At 38.9% G+C, this 21076-nt stretch overlaps 1 protein-coding gene across 5 annotated transcripts; it reads right to left on the bottom strand.

The window, feature by feature from the left end:
* Positions 1-1728: 1728 nt before the first annotated feature.
* On the bottom strand, positions 1729-18886 carry ppm1ba (protein phosphatase, Mg2+/Mn2+ dependent, 1Ba). 5 transcript variants are annotated; one of them, XM_088350774.1, is made up of 7 exons: positions 18541-18886; positions 11443-12359; positions 11222-11339; positions 9253-9367; positions 8738-8795; positions 5775-5791; positions 1729-5229 (listed from the first exon to the last, which is right to left on the bottom strand). In XM_088350774.1, coding segments are annotated over exons 2-7 (1197 nt in total). In that variant the 5' UTR covers positions 12331-12359; positions 18541-18886; the 3' UTR covers positions 1729-5228. The 5 variants fall into 5 exon arrangements, with proteins under 5 accessions (XP_088206900.1, XP_088206898.1, XP_088206899.1 ...); XM_088350772.1 differs by lacking the exon at positions 5775-5791; XM_088350773.1 differs by lacking the exon at positions 1729-5229 and having other exon boundaries at positions 5756-5791.
* Between the last annotated feature and the right edge of the window lie 2190 nt (positions 18887-21076).

Here is a 21076-nt window from a genome sequence, read left to right as displayed (position 1 = left end):
TTATTTCTTTTGATTTAATCTTCATTGCCATGTAAATAAATTGTAGTTTGTTAGACTCAAACCTCATGCATTAATTATTTGTGTGTCTAATTTTCTTTTGGACTGATCAATCATTATTCATATCAATGAACTGAACAATTGATGAAGTTGAAAATACATTATGTTGTGAGAATTGAGAATCTTCTTTATAATAGTGACAAAAGAGGCTCTTGTAGGAACTTATTAGGGTGGGGAATCGTGAGCATCACTTATTGGCCTAAACATAACTACTGAATGAGATTCTCAACCAAATGAATGTAATTTAAAGGAAATTTCTCTATACCTCTACTATGAAAAAGGTCCATGCAAGAATACAAATACTAGATAGGGTTGACTTGCTGTTAGCTTGCAAATACAAATCACCAATTCTACTGAGGATTAGGTGCATGCCAAATCAGAATCCTTGGTCTCACGATTACTCTCTGGCATGGGGAGTGCGTGTCTCACTTTGCATCTGCAGTTGATCAACACAGTAATACAAACTAACCATATTAATATAATTCTAAATCAGCGGGAATTTCGCATTCGAATGAGAAATGTAACTCTGCATAAATATAAACATTTAATATTTTGCTTCCTCTGACTTCACGTCACTGGTTTGTATGCACCACTGTTTCTTTTTTTCTAAAAGCCAGTATCGCAAGTGAAAATATTAGCACATCAAGCGTATTTTGTATGAAAATGACAATACAAAGACATACTTGGACATCCATCATCCAAAGTATGACTGGAAGAAAAAAATTCAGACACCACAGGTTTTTCTTTGAGTATTAAAAAGTCCCGGCTGCATTTGTCTTTCAACAAATTCCGGTGGGTACTTTGCTTGGTAGAGGTCTGTGTTCCATGAACAAAGTTTCCCTTGTGCTGGTATGAATTGATGATTTTAATAAAACATCAAATATGATCATTTAATGCTTATGATTCTGATAGTAAAAAAAGAGACAGTGTGTAATATTTAGTGTCTCCGAGTGGTACAAAAACCAAATTCCATTAAAAAAAAAAAAAGATTTAACTACTAGGCAAATATACATGAACTATTATACCAATGTTCATTTATATATATATATATATATATATATATATATATATATATATATATAATGTAGGTCTAAAAATGTGTACTCCTTTTACACAGTGGAATCCGCACTTAGGTCACCGTCATGTTTGTCCAGCACCCTGCTGCCACTCTGAGGCACCTGTCTTCACGTCCACCAGACAACACAGTGCAATGTAGTGGTTAAATATTACACACTGTGGTTTCGAAAACTCACTTTCATCCAAACAGCTTTAATATACTGTAGTTCTAATGCATTGCAATGTAGAAGAACTCAAGACGATTATTTACCTGCTTAGTACTTGTCTACTTCCTGTAGAGGAGGACTGCATCAACACTCAGTCCCTGTGCAGAGAGAATAGCCTACGAGCACAACATGCACAAGCAGTTGCACACTGCGACAGGTGGAATTTGGGTCATTTTATTTTGTGGTTTCAACACAGAAATGAAAACAAAAACAGGAAATTCTACTATTTCTAACTGAAATTAATAAACAATACAACAATGCAGAGTCATTGAAACAGTGAAAAATGAACCCTAACTAAAAATAGGAAACTCGTGGAAATATCTCATGTGTGCTGAAGACAGTATTATATTTTTGTGTTAGTGTAACAGAAAAAAAAAAACTGCAATACTAAAGGTTCAAAAATCTTTTATTTATGCATATGGTCACGACATCTTGTACAAGACTCAGTGATAAAATCAGTGTTGCACACCCAGAACAATTGCGAACTGTAAACTTTTCTTTTATCATAAAGTGTCCCAAAGTAGAAGGCAGCAGCAAAAGGACTGGATTTATCCCCTGAATAACGTTTTTTAATACACAAGCATGCATTTGGGACTATTTCTTACCCATCCTAATGGCGATCCATTTGTTAAAAAACAAAAACGTAAAAAGCAACTTGTATTTTGTGCTACATTTGTATTAACTGTTGTTACAACTTTATCTGAATAAAACAGAAATTCATCCGAGACCGGGAGTGTGAACAATTGTTTTCACATCTGTAATATTTCACCAGTAAGCTATTATATCAACTCGAAATAAATTTCAAATACTTACTTTAAAAAAGCTTGAACACATGTCTAATAAAAAGTGTTTCCTTAATACTCCTGTATTTAAAAACCTTACTAAAAAATTAGAAACAGTTCAAATGACAAGTAGAACGTTTAGAAATGTGTTTTTCTTTGGGCGACAACATGACAGCACTTAAGCACATTTTTGGGAATGTTTTACGTAGTCCAAATGTAAAAAAACATTACTGGTTACAAGTTGAAAATTGATTCTCATTACGACCCTGCGTTGGTTTGAGCAAAACCAAACATGTTATGACAGGGGTGGGCAAACTACGGCCCGCCGGCCAAATGCAGCCCATAAGGCTTTTCAATCTGGCCTTCCAAATGTTAAAAATAGAATATGTATAAAATGTTAAAAAAAAAAAAAAAAAAAAAAAAAAAAAAAAAAAAAAAAAAAAAGAAATAAGCACCCATCAAATGGGATTTGGAGACACTCTTTTCCCCACTGTCCAACATTTAAATAGCCAATTAGATTTTTCTTAACTTTGCCATTAAATATAATTAATATTCTGTCAAAATATTTATCAAATTTAAAGGAGGGGGTGGGGACTTGTTTTTCTGATTGCATTTTGCAATATTTAATATCATATTTAGTGCTTAGCAAAAGGGACAGCGTTTTTACTTTGCTTTAAAGCATACTGTTTCAAAGCCAATTGAATGTTCTACAGTATATTAAAATATGAAATCTATAATGTAAATGTCCAAATTTATTCAAAAATGCATTGTTGCTGCTAAGAGACTTCTTTCAATTTTTATCATTTTGTTCATGGAATATTTACGAAACCGGTAAAAAATGAGTTTTCGAAATAGCAACAATGAGAAGTTGGATACTGCAACTTTTTTCCTCATGTATTGCAAAGGTATCAGATATTGAGACTGTATTGCTAGCGACCAAAACAAAAACAAAAAACATCTAATCAGTACTTGTTTGCCTTCCTCCAAGTTCTTTTTAATCCAATGTGCCCCCCAACCAAAACGTTTGCCCACCACTGTGCTATGAGGTAACTTTGAATATGTCAAACACGCACACATACAATAAGTTAAAAGAGAAGCATCAAGGCTTAAAGCGAAAGTATTTTCAAATACTTTCCGTAAACAATTTCATTCTGTAGCGTGACCCCCATCCGGATGTGCTTTATGATCATTAAAACAAACTTTATTTCAAAAACTACAAAAGGGAAGTGGCAGCACAAGCAGGATGAGTGTTGTGTGTAAAAGGTGAGGCTGGATGTCTCGTTTCCTTCTTTGGAACATCACGTTTGTGGTCAAAAACACCAATTTTTATGTGCACAAATAGGCTTAGTTTGGAGAGAAAAAACTCAAAATATACATCTGTCTTTGTATAACATTAGGAATTGAAAATATATAAATTACTTGAGTCAGTCACTGTACAATTTGAAAATAAAGCAAGTCCTGTGAAGTGACAAGTTCCGGAAGCACGTGCAAAAAAAATGAATACGAATGTTTCACCACACGTCCATGAGTTTATAGGTTAGTTTTGTATTGACACCCCCACCTGTGGGCATCCCCTAGTGTTCAGGAGTGGCAGTCTTTGGACTTGGTGGCTAAGAAAACAAAAACTATAAAAACATCATTGAGATTCAAACCTCAATGACATGCTTATCAGGCAAATAATGCTTAAAAGCAAGGGAAGTTTGGTCAGGATCTTGGAGTGTTCAGGTTCTTTGGCCTCCCACATGTGAGGTTTGATTTTTTTTTTTTTTTTTTTTATTTGTCCTCAAGAAATGAAGGGAAAAGGAGATCATGGTTGGTTAGGTGGCAGAAAAGAAGTGTGCGTTTATGAACGCCTTTGCTTTATTCTTCCCAAATTCAACCACTGGTATAATATTTGGGTAAATTTGCAGTGGAGAAATTGTAAAGCAGGGGTGTCAAAACATACAGCCCACATCCCAGATTTGGCTTGTTGGGACTTAAGCCAGCCTGAATATGTCAAAAAAAGCAAGTCGTTTCTAGCAAAGATTTGTTTTCCACCACTCTCATTTCTGCAGAGATTTCATCATAATGTTTAATTGAACAAAAGTGAATAAACATCACTTTGACACAATGAAACATAATCTCTGTAAAGCTTATATACCGAAGCTGGGTACATTCATTTTCCCCTCACAAAAAAATGGAAATATAAATATTAGTAGCTAGAATCCTGGTAACAAAAGTGAGCACACCCTTAATTATAGTTCCTGAAGTTCAATACTTTGTGTGGCCACGATGATTTTGCAGAACCTCTTTAAACCTCCTGGCCATGGATTTCACAAGAGCCTCACAAATTGCCACCGGAATGCTCTTCCACTTCCTCCATGACAACATGACTGAGCTGGAGGATTTTCAAGATGTTGTGCTTTTCCACCTTCCACTTGAGGATGCCCCAAAGAAACTCTATTGGATTTAGATCTGTGGACATTATTGGCCAATTCATCCCCTTTACACTTAGTCCCTTTAAAAAGCCTTGGTCATCTTAGAGGTGTATTTGGGGTCATTGTCAGGCTGGAACATTGCCCTGCGACCCAGTTTCTGGAGGGAGGGGATTGTTCCTTGCTCCAGTATTTCACAGTACATGCTTGAGTTCTTGTTTTTCTTCATAAAATGCAACTCCCCAACCACAGTTACACTCATGCAGCCCCAAACTATGACATTCCCAACACCATGCTTGACTTTAGACACGACACAAACATGTTTGTACTCCTCACCTGGTTGCCGCCGCACATAATTCACAGCCAAATAAATTAATCTGTGTCTCATCAGACCACAGGATATCTTTCCAGTAAGCCATGGCCTTTGTTTACATACTTCTTTTCATTGTGTCAATTGGACATTTCTTCAGTGATATTCTATTAAACATTATAATAAAATCTTGAGGAGTGTACTCACTATTGTGACATACTGTAAATGCAAAACAAATGCTCTCTCTGGCTGTTATAGGGCAGTGTTGAGTTTGTATAGCGTGGTGGTGGGGGGGGGGATTCATTCCTTCAACATTTTGTCCTTTTAAAGTCCTCCAGGTAGATCAGGAACTTCTACCAGTGACACTCCAAGTTGGCACCGCTCTGGTGGAGGACAGACACCAAGAGAGGAGGAAAAAAAGAAGAGAACCCAGTCATATTAGGTACAAACGAAGGAAAAGTTATGACTTTGGCAAGAAACTAATGACGCTTCCAGCGAGCAACCTGAACACAAAATCAACGGTCACGAGAGAGGGTCACACTTTCAGTCCTCTTCAGAAGAGCTTGAATGGAGAAACATTCTTGTTGACTGGAAGCGAGAGAGACAAGGACCAGTTTTGCTGTTGTATGCGTGCGTACAGATGAAAAGCCCACCACGAGGAGGGAGGGACAGAGCATGCATGTCTGAGGGCACGGGACAAAAGGACGGCGCGAATTATGGGGGAAAGTCCATTCTGGACAGATAAGATGCACCTCTGCATGCTAGCGCTGAGTGGACACGGATGAGAGTAGGGGAGTTGACAGAAGAGGCGGCTGGTCGACATGCCTGCCAGGCTGCGTGAGTGAGGTCGTATGCGTGGAGGTGAGAATAAGTCAGAGGAAAAAGAGGAAGCAAGGTTTAAGGGAGATAACTACGTGTCTTCACTTACCAAATGAAACAGGAGGGCTGCGTTAATCAGAAGGTGAATACAGTTAGACACCTCCTTAATTACTCCTTCTGTATGTACACTGCATAGTTCAAGCGTCAAGTTTTTTTAGTTCAGTAAATTCCAGACTACAAGCTGCTAAAATGTTTTCTACAATTTAAACACTGCGGCTGAGAATGCATTTTATTTTTGCCGCTGTGGCACTCCCTGCTTCGTCCACTGACACCTAGCAGATGGGTTAGAACTGGTGTGGACAAGGGAATCCAACATTTTAATTAAAAAACAAATACATTTATTTATTTATTTCTGCTCTAAATGTCAAAGTGAAGAAATTCAATGTAGCGTGGGTAAACAGCGCGAGCACCTCACTCCCTTTGGTTACCAAATGCCTCTACCTAATTAGTGACGTACATGAATGGACAAAACAAGATTACCACTGTCACTATGCCATAATACTGAAATTTGGGCAGAATTAGCATGGAGGCGTATTAGAAAAGTAACACATTGTGTCACAAGACATTTGTTTGTGAATAGCAGTCAATCTCAATCAACTACTGCAACAGTCAATATTAATAAAATTGGTATTAACATGTGTGCAGTAGGTCGACAAAAACCTCAAAACAAAACTTCATATACTGTACTGACTAAAATTCCTACTTTAAACTGATCTGTTGGGAAACGTGCACATGGTTCTGAGTGTGACTCAGGTGAAAATGAACCTTCCACATGCTGAAAAGGCCAAAAAAGCAATATAAAGAATGCAATTTTCCCCCAAACCACTAGGGGTATTTAATAAAACTTTATGAATAAGGTTTACCTAGGTTCCATACCACGTTCAGATCATCTATTTAGAAGCCCGTACAATCACAACAGCCTGTAAACTTGTTGTGCCATGCAACTTATCTCTCTCCCATCGCTTGCGCACATGGCAAAAGTAATAGAGGAGATTAAGTATTGCTACTATCACATATAAGTATATATGTGAAAACATTTTTGCAATTTTTCTCTTTTTTGGTTGTTGCAAAATAAAACTGAGAAAAAAATGTACTATTGCACAAAACTGAAAATATATTTTTGGTGAAATACATTGTAATTTTTAATTGCTGCTGCTAAGTATTATTGCACTTATACCGTCATTGACAGCAAAGACAGTGCATTTCTATTAAAAAATATATATATAAATGGCAACACTTGTCATAGCTAAGGAGGGGTAAACGATAACTATCATGGACTGGTCAGAGCCTAATACAATATGACGTCAAGTTTTCGGCCCAATACAAAAATATATACTATTATATTAATATAATATAATATATTAGTCACTTGCTGTCACAGTACAATATTAAATCAGCCAAGACTGCTATTTAGAAAGATTCCAAGCATTTCTGTTTAAAGACTTTTGTCGCACTCATGCGTCTATGTTAATTACTGTTTACTGAATATTGACTGCTGCGCTAGTTGATTAAAATCAACAGCTGTGGACAGAGTCAGCAAAGCAGTGGTTAATTCACAGCACAATTTGTTACTTCTGATTTTTTTTACATGTAAAACATGTACATGATTTTTATGTCTGTTTAAGACTGCAGCTTTTACAAAAGGTTCAGTTTTTTTCTTAAACTTGCATACGCGGCTTTTTATCAAGTGAGCCGTGTAAACCAGAATTTATGGTAAGCTATTCGATATAATTGTAGAGGTAAATTTTTAATAAATTTGAACAGTGGCCTTCTGCCTTTGTTACCTTATCACTTGAACCCAACTAAATTGTTTTGCTTAATGAAATTCCATGAGGATTCAACGTCTGCTATTATTTACTAAATAGGTGCCTAAGTTATGATCATTTGACCTAGAGAATGATCTTTATAATGATGTGACCTTAACACAATTGTTGATTTAAATGTAATGTTACACATTCTAAAGAACGTGAAGGGGTTCTTAGGTGTAAAACTATTTAAATAAAATTGACTCAAAACAATCCTTATTAAATAACTGACCATCTGTGCATAAATGTTTGTGCTATATCAATTCAGTTTGACTTTAAAGCTTGACCTAGAAGATGATATTTTCAAAAAAGGCAGCCACACCCCTTTAGGCCAAAAATGTCAATGCAGCAACCGAAAGGCTCATCTCACCCTAAAATGTGTGATTTAGTAGTGTTTTCACTATTAAAACTATAATCTGTTTAGTTCAATCAACTTGGTAAGGAACAGCAGAGGAATATGTCCGGTTTAAGATGTACATCTAAAAATGATCGATATGGGCATTAATTGGAATTAAGCGTGTCTTCATGCAGTATAAACCCACTCAGTTTGTTTCCATTTTGTTTGAACTGAACCCACTCTCGCTTTTCATGTAAAGCTAGGGAACCATTAGTTTCAAAAAGCTCTTATGTTCTCTGGCTTTATTTTTCTGGATGATGAAACTTATTGTTTTGACCTTCATAAGTCTAAAATATTAAATATACAGCACAATTTCATCGCATTCAATCTTTTAAAAAGGGAAGACAATTGGCCTTCTTTGTCTTGTTTGTGATTATGCAGAAACAACTACAAAAATGTGCAGAATGGCAAAACTGTGGACCATAACAATTCAGAGCACGTGAGTTTAATGTGACAAGTAATTTCCATAATTTCAAGTGTTTCAAGGTCAAAAAGTGACATTTTCCCTGCAAGTACACTGGAAATCAATTCCAGTACAGGATACTGGTCTAGTCCCCCAAGTACCCTAAAAAATGCCCATATTTAACATGGCCAACAATTACAATAGTGAACAATGGAGGCTCTGAACAGACTGTTAAAAGTGACAACAACGCACTTCAAACATGCCTTTCACAACCAGGCACACAAACATTAACAGTGCCATTCATAGCGGAACGGGCCCCTGATTGTAACGCGCATGCGTAGCAATCATTTTGGCTCGTCAAACGATGAAGAAGCTACAAAATCTTGAATAGCGCGGCGTATACTGACCCCTTCTTCTTCTCTGTATGGACTTAGACTGTTGTACACTGCTTCGATAATGCTTTGTCTGAAACAAGAACAGTGGAACTGAATCAAAAAATGAAAGGCAAAAACTAGTGTCACATATGAACGATTACTTCTTTTTTTTAAGTCATGTTTTAATATAGAAAACTCCTAAAAGTTTAAAATGTTTCATTTGCTGGCAAGGAAGAACTAAGTTTTATTTTTGTATGCCCAAGGCTTAACAAATGTAAAAGGTCAACATGAATTAGTAACAGACAACTTGTGCCAACATTTGAAGGGGACATACACGCGCCCCGGCCGAGTCATTCCTAAGACTTAAAAAGTGGTCGGCGGCGCCCTCTCTTGGCTGCGGCTGCATCGGGTCAGATGCAATCGACATTTCGTTCTGTGTACATTGTTACACAGAATGACAATACAAGGAAATTATTATTATTATTATTATTATTATAAATGTGTGCTACTAAGGAATTGACAACATTTAAACGGTTCAAACGACTTACTTGCTGGCAAGGCCTCCCCCTGGTGGCAGAGCTGGCATGCTGCCATCAGTTGAAAGGTTTCTCATTACGGTGGCTAGGTCAGGAAAGCCCTCATTGGCCGGCCGTGAAAGCATCGCTAGAAGCAAGGAGCGTAAATAGTGTTACAAGTCAGAAGATCCCGCTTGTAGCCCAATACTGGGAAAGAACCGTGAACATGTCGGAGATTATGAATTTAGACCGTCTTCAACGAACATAGGCTAAAAAAGGAGCGAATCAAAACTATGTCCCATTGTTGAGACAGCCTTTCTAAGCACAAGTCGACGGTGCTGCAGAATAGGCACAGTGTCAAGGAAAATGATCATTAACCGTAAATTCCGGACTATAAGCCGCTACTTTTTTCCCAAACGTTCAACCCTGCGGCCAATTTATGTAATTTTTCTAACAGCCGCCAGCGGCGCTCGAGTACAAAAGGTAAGATTTAGACCGGTGGAATATATGCGCCGAGGAAGACTGCAATGTCTTAGCTTGTGCACAAATTAAATTAGCGTAGAAATATCCTCACCATGCAAATTGCAAAAAGAAAGGCACATGACACAGCTTTCAAGCTAAATGCAATCGAGCAGTCCAATAAAGAAGGAAACAGAGCTACTGCACGTAAACTCTACTTTGCGAGCGTGTTGCTAGCGTGTTTTTAAATAAGGGAGCGTGGGACAACGTCTATATGACAGTCTCTTTCCCATACTGGGGAAGACGACTTTGATGACGACAGTTATAAGGAGGAAGATGAGGACAGTTTACCGTGATTATTACAAGTACGGTATGTTATTTTAACAGAGCAGTTTACTGTGTTGCGAGCGTGTTGCTAGTAGCGTTTTGCTACCCTTCACAGGCACGGTTTGGGATGAAAGTTATAATATTAATATTAAAGCTTTGAAAACTCTCTCGGTGTACCATCTTTCTTTGTAAATATGTGTAACCATGTATATTATGTATTTGCAACTGTATATTTTTGTAATGTATTTATTTTAGAGACTTGTTCTGATGGACTTATTCTGGTTTTCCACGGGCGAATCAAAAAGAAAGGGCGAAAACAACGGGGGCTGACTGGAAGTGGAGTAAAGGTGAGACGTGTTTGTGGACGCAGCGGACAATTGTGGATATATATTTTTCCCACCCTTACCTTTGGAAATATAATTTTTTTTTCCTTGGATTATTTTCAACAGGACCCGGACTGTGCAGGTCTGCATTGAACCTTAAGTACCGGTATCATTTTCCGTTCATTTTGCCGGCTGTGGGTTTTGGACTGTGTACTTTATATTCAGTTACAATCGCGGGACTCAAAGTCGGGTTTGGGTTAAATTCGTGACTGTGTTACATGTTTTAATGTGGGCGCATGCGGCTTATATACAGGTGCGCCTTGTGTAAGTACAAAAGCGGTTATCCTCTTAAAATGTGGTGGGTGCGGCTTATAATCAGGTGCGCTCTATAGTCCTGAATTTACGGTAAGTAAGCCGACTAAAGCCAATTTCTATTGCTATGTTCTTCTAAAAATTTCCTGTCCTTTCAATGATGAATGTCTCAAAAGCCCAACATTTACATTAGCACACAAAAATAAATTACTTCACTGCAAGAATCCAATAATTCCTTTTGGCTATGTGTAGGAGTTGCCCATAATATCAAGCAGCTAGAGAGCTCTTGTTGCCGGGAAGAAGTACTTATAAACAAACTATGAAAATTAAAAGACGGAATGGCTCCAAAAAGAAGCAAAATGATTAGTCCAATGGAGGAGCAGAGATAAAATAATGTCTGACATATATGAGCAGAGAATAGAAAAGGATGTTAAAGGGAAGCAACAGGAAATTTGCTCTAATGGAAAAAGAGGTCACTGCAGTGCCATTTACTAGGATTAGAATGTGGCAAGACCAGAACTGTTAATTAGAGTAAGAACACAAACGTTTGAGAAGCATACAAGATGGTCCTTCATTCTCACCTTCCACGCGAGACTCCAAGTACTGGTTAATTTCTGCATCTCTCTTAACAGCTTCCTCAGATACTTTGGGAGTGTTGGGTAAACACACCAACACAACACTCATGTTATCCCGGCTCCCCTGAGGCGGATGGGAGAAAAGAGGAAAACGAGAGAAAAACAATTGAGAGGGGTGAAAGCAGTGTCAGTCTGATTCAGCCAATATATTGCAGTTCTGAACAAACCTTGTGCAGGCAAGTGTCCACCACTTCATTGCAGACTCTCTCCAAGTTGTCAGTTACTTCAAGCCTAGACTTGACAAATTGGCACAGCTCCTCATTTGACATGACGTCCCAGATTCCGTCGCACGCTAGGATCACAAACTGATCCTGCTCGGGAGTCCTAACCATCTCGTAAACCTCTGGCTCGGGGCTCACTAGCTGCTCAGTGGGGCCTCTGCCAACAACACACTTGTAATCATAGTCACCCAAGGCTCTGGAGACGGCCAGCGACCCGTTCACCCTCTGGATCATAACAGATCCACCGGCATTCTGGATGCGTTCCCTCTCTCGTGGGTTACAAGGCTTATGGTCGTGAGTGGAGAAGCACACTTGGGAATTTCGGTACAAAACAGCACGAGAGTCACCGCAGTTCATAAAAAAGAAATGCTCAGGCGACAGGAGAACGCCAACGGCCGTTGAGCCACTTCGGTCCATGCCATTCCGAAGGTCAGAGAAGCTGCGCATGTGCTCGTCAATCTTCAGGAAACCTGCCCGAATGCCGGATTTTATAGTCTCCACTGAGGGGGCCGCCTCTGCCAAAGGTGTGTCTATGGTGCTCTCTGAACCAGCCAGGGAGCCCTGCTGTCCTCCAGTCCCGAAGCTGGCACTGATTATGTGTTCCAGAAGGTGCTTGGAGCAGTAGTTTGCAACCTTGGAGCCCGCATGGCCATCGTAGACTGCAAAAAAGGACCAGTCTGTCAGTCCAGGTACAGGGAGTCCCAGTGTGGCTGTGTGAGCGTCTTCCATTTCCACGCGCCAGCCCTGCATGGAGCTCAGCCCATAGCGGATGCCGTTTCCTTCACCGTGGGCATTGTACTTCTCAGTTTTAGGCTTGTCCAGGAAAGCACCCATGGCTCTGCTCAGCAGAGACCCACAGCTACCTGAAGAAGAGATAAGGAAATAGTATTTAAAAAAAACAATCATTAAAAAAACATAAAAGGTGAGGTATGACTGTTTTCAATCTAATTAATCCAATTAGTTGTGAAGAAGTGTGTTCCATCATTTTAAAGGGATACCCAAATTGTAAACAAAAAATGTGACAAAAATAGTACAGAATTTTTCGCACTATAGGGCGCATATAAATGCCTTCAATTTTTTCAAAACCTGATTACTCGCCTTATAATATAGTGCACCTTATATGTGTATCGATAATGTGTCGCAACAGGTCTTGCAACTACAGTAAGCAGCTGTGCTATGAGGCTGTTATGCTGCCAATGGAACTGGTGCTTTACAGAGAGTAAATGGGATAAGAAAGGGGATTACCTTCAAATTATTCAAGATAATCTAAAAATCTAAAGTCATCAGCCCGAAGATTGGGTCTTGGGCGCAGTTGAGTGATCCAACATGACAATGACCCCAAACACACATCACAAGTGGTAATGGAATGGCTAAATCAGGTTAAAATTAAGGTTTTAAAATGGCCTTCCCAGAGTCCTGACTTAAACCCCATTGAGAACTTGTGGACAATGCTGATGAAACAATGTCATAAAGCCATCAAATTTAACTAAACTGCACCAATTCTGTCAAGAAGAGTGGTCAAAAATTCAACCAGAAGCTAGCAGATGGCTACCAAAAGTGCCTAATTGAAGTGAAAATGGCCAAAGGATCAGTTTTTCTGTTAACCCATAAAAAAGTCAAAAGAACCAAACCTTATGTTTTTTTGTGACAAAGAACTACCCGTTCCAATCACTCCATTAGAGAAAAATATGTTGTATTGTGTAGAGTTGTAAAAATAACTGGAAACTCAAGAGAGCCATGACATTATGTTCTTCACAAGTGCATGTAAACTTTTGACCACGACTGTATCTGCATGATTGTGGGGAGGAAGACTACACGTTCTGTGCATAATTGGGAAAAGGAAAAGAGATTACAAAGTACAATTTAAGTATTAGAGCAGGTACCAGGAATCCATTTGACTCAAAGAGCTATAAAAGCAAAATATTTAGATTTGTTTTTTGTTTTTTTTTAAGAACAATACCATATACTTTAAGACAATAATCAATAAAACCACCAAAAGTGCTCACCAGACAAACGGAAAATCTTTAGCTCATTTTATTTCACTATGTGAGGTTTGATGATTTGATAAAATAATACTGTGCCCCATATCTACAAACATTTTAAATTTGTCTCCCACCCGCTATTACTTACGTTTGTTAAGGCTCACTTTTCTCATAAATAATGGTTTAAAATAAGATGTGAGCAGAGTTTTTTTGCAATAATGTCACAAATTACTGCAAACGAGAAAGATACGACTGTAACTACAGCTATGTCGCAGCTCACCCCATCAAATTGCTCTAGGTGCTTGACTGGCGTTTTCAGATGTTTACAGTTTGTGTGTTTAGAAAATAAAGTGTCTCAACAGTGAACATTTATTGTTTAATGAGCTTTAATATACAGCATTCCAGAGAGACCTACAGCCGCAGCGTGGTCTGTTGGTGTAACATAGAGACTAAACTGTAGTTAGGACTAAGCCCAATAAATCTTCAGCTGAACCATGCTGTTACTGTGTTGCTTTCGCTTAGCATAAACTGAAATCGGAATGATATAGACACACTATATTTTTCTGTATTTTATCTCTGAGGGAGATGTATTCATGAGAGGAGCCATATCTGTCTCATGAGCCATGCATTCCTGACGCCCGAGTTTGAGGTTTTGGGCTAGCAAAGGCTAGCTAGATGGGCTGAGGTGAATGTAAACATAAAGAGGAATAACAATGTAAATACAGATGTACAGTGAAACCTCGGTTTTTGAACGACTCAGAGTTCAAACAAATCGGAGTCCGAACAAAAAATTTGAGAAATTCTTGCTTCGTAGTTCGAACAAAAATCAGAGTTCGAAGGCCGGTACGACAGCTATGGCTTACTGTAGGGGTGGATGTTTCACACATTTATTTATTTTTTTACTCCTTTTCATTTTCTCAGGTGCAATTGCACGTCCACTACACTAGGGAACGTCCGAGATTAAACAAATGTGTAGCAAATGGGCCGAGTTACAGAATTTCGTCGAACTCCACCACCCCAATGAAGCTGCAGCCACCAGAGTCATCAATGACTTTAACGACACTGTCATGAACCACTTCCGAAAAGTGCTAAAAAGAAGGCAAAAGCAAGTGTCATTGGATAGATATTTTAAGAGAAAAGAACATCCTGTAGCCGAGTCATCCGTAGCAAAGAGATTTGAACGTGTGAGCACCCCTCAGACAGAAGAGCTCCCTGAAGTTTTTATGGAAGGGGACTCTCCTTCCAAACAATAATTTTCTTTCCTCCTCCATCGCTCTCCACCGGCCACCTGCGCCTTCTGCTGACCACCACAAAGGTAAAAAATCCTAGTCATAATTCTTTTCTTTATCCTTTTTCATTTTATTATTTTTACACGTTAATGTTAGCGTAATCTTTTGTACGGAAGATTACGATAACGCGAACGCACGATTAGCCTGGGTTACATTTATGTTTATGTTATTTGTGTCTTAAAGGTAAACAAAGATAAACATTCAGGGTGTTGGAACGGATTAAAACGATTTACATCATTTGTAATGGGAAAAATGATTTCGATGTTCGAACAAATCGCTTTTCGAACAGGGTTCTGGAACGGATTTTGGTCGAGAACCGAGGTTCCACGGTACTTGAAAGAAAAACATGGATGTTGAGTCATCCTCTCCATTTATATTATGGAATTACATTCCAAACTGTGTGCTGTATAAAATAAAGTTGGTAATAAATTTACTCCACGATGTGCAAAATGAGGGAGACCATTTGCCTCAAATAAGACAAATTATGAACACAGCAACAGTCCAAAACCCTAAACGTCATAAGATTAGGCTACTCTTTCACCTGATCACACTCAACAAAGTTAACTTGTTAAATCGACTGACATAAGAAATGTCATAGCAGGCAGATGTCCCCATAGATACGCATGTTAGAGGGGCAACCGAGAGGGATTATCCAGATTTATTTGAAGTGGTCACAGCATGTGTAAATATCAGAAATGAATTACTCATCGTTAAGATTTGACAACTATGCCCTTGCACGCATTGTTAGGTGACATGAAAGGCAAAGTTTGATTGAAAGTCATGTGACCAGGCTTAAAAAGGGTCGTGCGTTCAAACAAGCAGGGCTCTTTAATGAGCTAAGTCAATTTAGCAGTTATCTGCTGATGGGATGCACACTGTCTGGGATCAGCCTATCAAACACAGACAACCACACCAACATGCTCTTGGCCCCCGAGTTCAAGGCTCACTAATGTTTATTGCCATTAGAAGTACATTATGTTAACGATCCTGAATATTGGACATGACCCAACTTTACATCTGTGTTAGACACGTAAAATATACTCAAATCAATCACATATTCAGTGCGTTTACAAGTAAAGAGGACTTGAACGGGATATCTTAAATGTCTGCTATGGTTGATGACTCATCATAGGTTCCATCAGATGAATTCAATTTCCTGGAAGAGCAGCACTTTGTCAGAACAGCAATATCAGGAACACCAAATGCAGCTAGACACAAATCTTTTAGAGCATAGGGAACAGCAGTGAATCTGTCTTTTGGACCAGTTGAGTTACTTGTCATTTTATCTGATGTCTAAAAAGCTGATAAACTGTCGAGATTTCCTATGGTAAACTATACATCTATATTTGGTGAACATTATCTGCGTCGACAACAAATCAAAATGTGTTGTGATGTCCTAAACATCAAATGATGTAGGAAAATTTTGTATGTGATGCCATCTCTAATAACTATGGTGACAAATGAAAAACAATTATTGTGTTATTAAAAGGGTAAAGAGAAGAATTGTGACCATTTAAAACAAGCAAGTGAATAGCTAACAACAACATGTATTCAAAACGAACGATAAGTTCCTACAACGTTCCTATTTAACACACACATGGTCAACCCATTTCAAGCCACTAAGATTGTGGCAATGGCGACAGTTGGGCAATGTCGACAGTTAGCCAATGGCTGATACCCGATCAGATTTAAAGCAAAGAGCAGCATTTCTGAAAATTTCAGTTAAGGTCCAACAGACAGGCAAGAAATTAGTGAAGGGTGGTCAATAGACCACCAAATTGGCAATTTCCCTATTTGATGCAGAAAGCGATTACAGGAAATTCTGAGATAAAGGCAGTGGTTACAGTCATCACGTGATCAACTGCTAAGGACTACATACCAGCCTAATACTGAAAATAAGGTAGGGGAAAGCATCTCAACACCAATAAATGTGCCTCAAAAAACGCATTATTATAATTTGTATATACAGAGTAACAGAGTCCCCCCAAAAAAAGAAAAATTGTACCTGTTTAGGGCTTTGTTATGAAAGTCAATAACATAAAAACAAAATGTATATCATATTTTAAAACCCGATTAAGGCATATTTGATATAGCTACATTGGATTGCTTCAAAGTGGTCCTTTATTGAATGATGACATTTTTCTTTAACAATAAGACCACATACGACAACGTCAATGCCTGCACGACACATCCAACCCCCAAAAAGGTTTTCTTTAGCTGCTGAGATGATCCTGATTCATTAATGAATCATACACTAAGAATTATTGTGCACTGGTTTTCACTACGCGCTACTTATCCATGTACTTTATTTTGGTTTAGTGAATGATAGAAAATTGCTGTTATTTCTTATCGCTGAACTTTTGCTAAAATATAGGGTACTGAGGGTGCCTGAATAATACCAACTTCTTTAATTTAATTTTAAGGTTAAGAGAATTTTAGTAAAGTATAAAAATATTTTTTTGTCAATTGAAAATTGAAGATTATTGTGTCAAGGCATCCAAAACGATTTATTTATGAATCTGACCAATTTGAAATATTTGCTATATCATTTATATAGGTTCAATTAGGAATACTAGATGATATGTGTGTCGTTTTAAAAATGTTCAACATTCGATCAATCTGGCCCTCAGCTTGTAACTAACTTTACTTTATTATTTTATTTTCAACACAAGGATACTGCTATAAGTGTGAATATGGCCTACGGGAATGAATAAAGTATCTATCTATCTATCCAACTTCATTTTTTTTTATTGGCTCTTCCGTGTGTTTCAGTTTACTACTCCGAGCTAGACAAAGTAGCATTGTTAAAGTGACCTTGTGTATTATTTAGCGCCTATTGTGGAAAAAAAAACGTAACTAGGAGGAAAAAAAGTACTGATTTTTAATAATAAGCAAAAATATATGAACTATTATTAAAAACATGCTTTTATCTGAATACTTTTGTTATCACTTTACATGAGGCCCACCTTGAGGGAGCTGACAAAAAAGGCTGCCGTCTTACTGCTAAGGCAACTAAAAATACAAAAAAAGAAAAAGAAAAAAAAAAACTTGTGAAAGACTGGCCAAAAAAATATATGAGAAAAATGGTGCGGTTTTGCCACTTTGAGTCTACGGAGTTTGTCATTTTCCTTGTGTGTTGTAGCACTCGTTTTCGGGTGCACAACACAATAATCTAGTGGTCAAATAGTACGCAGTGCCCCTTTAAGTAGAAGTAATCGACAATCACCATGGGTATGAATACATTGCTTTCAATAGACATTATGGGAGTGATAAGTCCTTATATGTTCCCCGCCTTGGAAGGCTCATTTTAGATGTATGCCAATTTGTAACCAATCAAATTGGTGGTGTGCCAAATTATGTGTCGTTTAAAATATTGTGTAAAGCTAGCTGTCAAGAAAGCTAATCAACGATGCCATGCTAACCAATTACCTTTGGCACTTATAAACGTAAGGTGATAGAGAACACAAACGATACCACAAACGAATACATAAGAGGCCTTATAAACGTGGCCATGAACTAAACGGTTGCTTTTTAAAAGATAATGTGTGTAGACGAATACATACCACTAGCTGTGGTCCTTAAAAGGATTTGACAACCCTATTCAACAAAACGACGATGTTTTCTGAACCATTCAATGGAGGCTTGAATTTGACAGGACAAGGTGGTATTAATATTGGCTAATTAAACCCCAGGATGAAACTGACACCAATTAAGATGTTGTTCACTGACAGTTATCACATTTTTGTATGTTTTAACGACGGTTTCTTACTTACTACTGATGAAGCTTATGAATGTGTCAGAGTGAGTCGTAGGTGAGGATAAAAGGGCAGGTTGCGATGAAGGAGCCGAGCCGGGCTTGTCGTGATAGGCGCAGCACTCTTCAAACGTTAGCTAGCCTCCTTCGTCCATCGGCCGCTAGCCACGGAGCACTGAATCAAATTTAGCCACCGAGTTCCCCGCTTTGCTCGTCTCCATACTGGCTTGTAGTTTTCAAAGTCATGTTTGGGAGCGGTGTCAAGTGGACTCAGTCGGACGACAAAGACAGTTGTAAACGATAAGCTAACGTCGGCTAAAGCTAACATATATGTATGAAGGATGACGTTCTTTATCGACGTCTGCGGGTGGGGCGGGGCTAAATGCTCTTTTCCTGTATGTGATTGAACAAGCACTGATTTGAGTTCGTGTTTTGATTGGCCGCATGTAATGTCGCTCATTGGTCCTATGACGTACTGTAAACACTACTTCTGGCGTGTTTGTGTAAGTGGGTGTGTGTGAACTGTGGATACTTTATGTGGACAAAATAAATATTGGAAAAACAATCAAATGCACATGCAATATACTGGGTATGTCATTTATATACTACACCGAGAACTTGCAAAATATTTAAATGGTTAAAATAACAACAATAATAATGATAATAATAATAGTGATGATAACAATAATCCATCCATCTATTATCTGCACCGCTTATCCTCAGTAGGGTCACGGGGTGCTGGAGCCCATCCCAGCTCTCTTCGGGCAGTGGGCACGGCACACCCTGAACTGGTTGCCAGCCAGTCGCAGGGCACACAAAGACAGACAACACACTCGCTCATTCACACCTAGGGACAATTTCGACCAGCCAATTAACCTTTTTGGAATGTGGGAGGAAACCGGAATGCCCGGAGGAAACCCACGCAAACACGTGGAGAACATGCAAACTCCACACAGGAAGGTGATAATAATAATAACAACAATAGATTTTATTTTCAATTGCCTTTTAGGACACCCAAGGTTGCTGTACACGGAGTATATAACAACCACAAAATAAAAACAAAAAAGAAGTGTAAAAAACAAAAAAACAAAAAAAAACAAAGAACAGCCAAAAAAGGGGAACCATGGATAGGCAAGTCTGAAAAAATGGGTTCTGAGTCTAGATTGGGAGATAGCCAGGGTGGCAGAATTCCAGAGGTCAGGTGGGAGTGAGTTATACTAAAACTCTAAAACTTTCATGAAATGCAAATATGCTTATGTGGAATAGAAAACACGTTTTGTTTTTATACACCTAATGCCCACGGTTAAGGGATCCCTCAACCACATGGGTCGTTGGGGCAACAATGACGACGCAACTCTTGACGGCCTTCCCCACTTTTGACGGTCGCTGGCTTGTTCTTGGGTCATGGCAAAGTTGGCACTAGTCCGTTCCTTAATGTTGTCAGCCCAGTTCTTTTTCAGTCTTCCTCTCCTCTTGGCCCCTTGGACTGTGCCCTGGAGTATTACCTAGGTCAGTCCTGATGATCTCTTGACGTGACCATACCACTGAAGTTTCCATCTGCGCACAGTTGACAACAGTTGTTTGTAGGGTCTAATGATAGTACTCTGATAGTGTTGCGCACCGTTTTGTTTGTCACATGGGCAAAGTAGCTGATGCCTTGAAGTGTTCTGTAGCATGGCATCTCCAAGGCCTGAATTTTCTTTTCCAGGTTTGCTGTGAGAGTCCATGTCTCGTAAGCGTAGAAGAAGATGGAAGTAGCCAGCGCTTACATGCATCTGATCTTTGATTTCACTGCTGTGTTCTTGTCCCTCCAGATGGGTTTAAGTCTGACAATTGTAATTGGTTTGAGCTATCCTCGCGATTATTTCTGGCTTTGACCCCTCTTCTGATATCACAGCTCCTAGGTATTTAAATTTGGTGACAGGTTCTAGCTCTCTGTGGTTTATTGTGATTTTTGTGGTGATACCTTGGGGATTTTTGGTTAATACTTTTGTTTTTTCTGTGCTGATTTCCATCCAGTACTGGGTGGATGTTGTGTCCAGGCCATTGACCAGATTTCTGGGATCCTGTTTGTCGTCTAGCAATATCATCAGCAAAACGGAGGTTAGTGATGTTGTGTCCCCCAATACTGACTGTACCTTCATGTTGCTCCAGAGCTACGGACATGATCCTCTCCAGGAATATGTTAAATAAAGTTGGAGAGAAAATTTAGCTTTGTCTCACACCAACTGGGGTTCGAAACCACGCTTAAATGTTACCATTGATAAGTACTGCACTGTTTGTCGTGATTACCTAACTGGAGCCACCTGAGGTTATCAGCTGGCGTGCTGGATTGCGCTTCCTGATTGGTGGAAGCTTTCTACTTAAGCTGTCAGCGTCCAGAGATGGACGTTCGAGTGTACTCCTCGTTTCCATGAGTGAGCCTCCAACATTGAAGGTACCCACGATCCCTTTGTCTATTCCAAGCCTGCTTCTCGTTGCCTGACCCTTTTCTGTTACAAGTTTACGATCTACTCTCCCGCCCCGGCCACCGACTTACCTGCTACGTTGCTCGT

The sequence above is a fragment of the Urocampus carinirostris genome, chromosome 13 (assembly GCF_059441175.1).
Source record: "Urocampus carinirostris isolate Australia breed hairy pipefish chromosome 13, RoL_Ucar_1.0, whole genome shotgun sequence".
Lineage (NCBI taxonomy): Eukaryota > Metazoa > Chordata > Actinopteri > Syngnathiformes > Syngnathidae > Urocampus > Urocampus carinirostris.
Note: the sequence above shows the minus strand (reverse complement) of the source record. Positions and strands in the feature narration are given on the sequence as shown.

Excerpts from the sequence above, each read along its gene's own strand:
- ppm1ba (XM_088350770.1), bottom strand. The coding sequence starts at position 12,330 with ATGGGTGCTTTCCTGGACAAGCCTAAAACTGAGAAGTACAATGCCCAC. Across the intron at positions 9,368-11,221 it reads CTTGGAGTCTCGCGTGGAAG|CGATGCTTTCACGGCCGGCC; the intron begins GTGAGAATGAAG and ends CCTTGCTTCTAG. Across the intron at positions 8,796-9,252 it reads GGGGGAGGCCTTGCCAGCAA|ACAAAGCATTATCGAAGCAG; the intron begins GTAAGTCGTTTG and ends TTCTTGTTTCAG.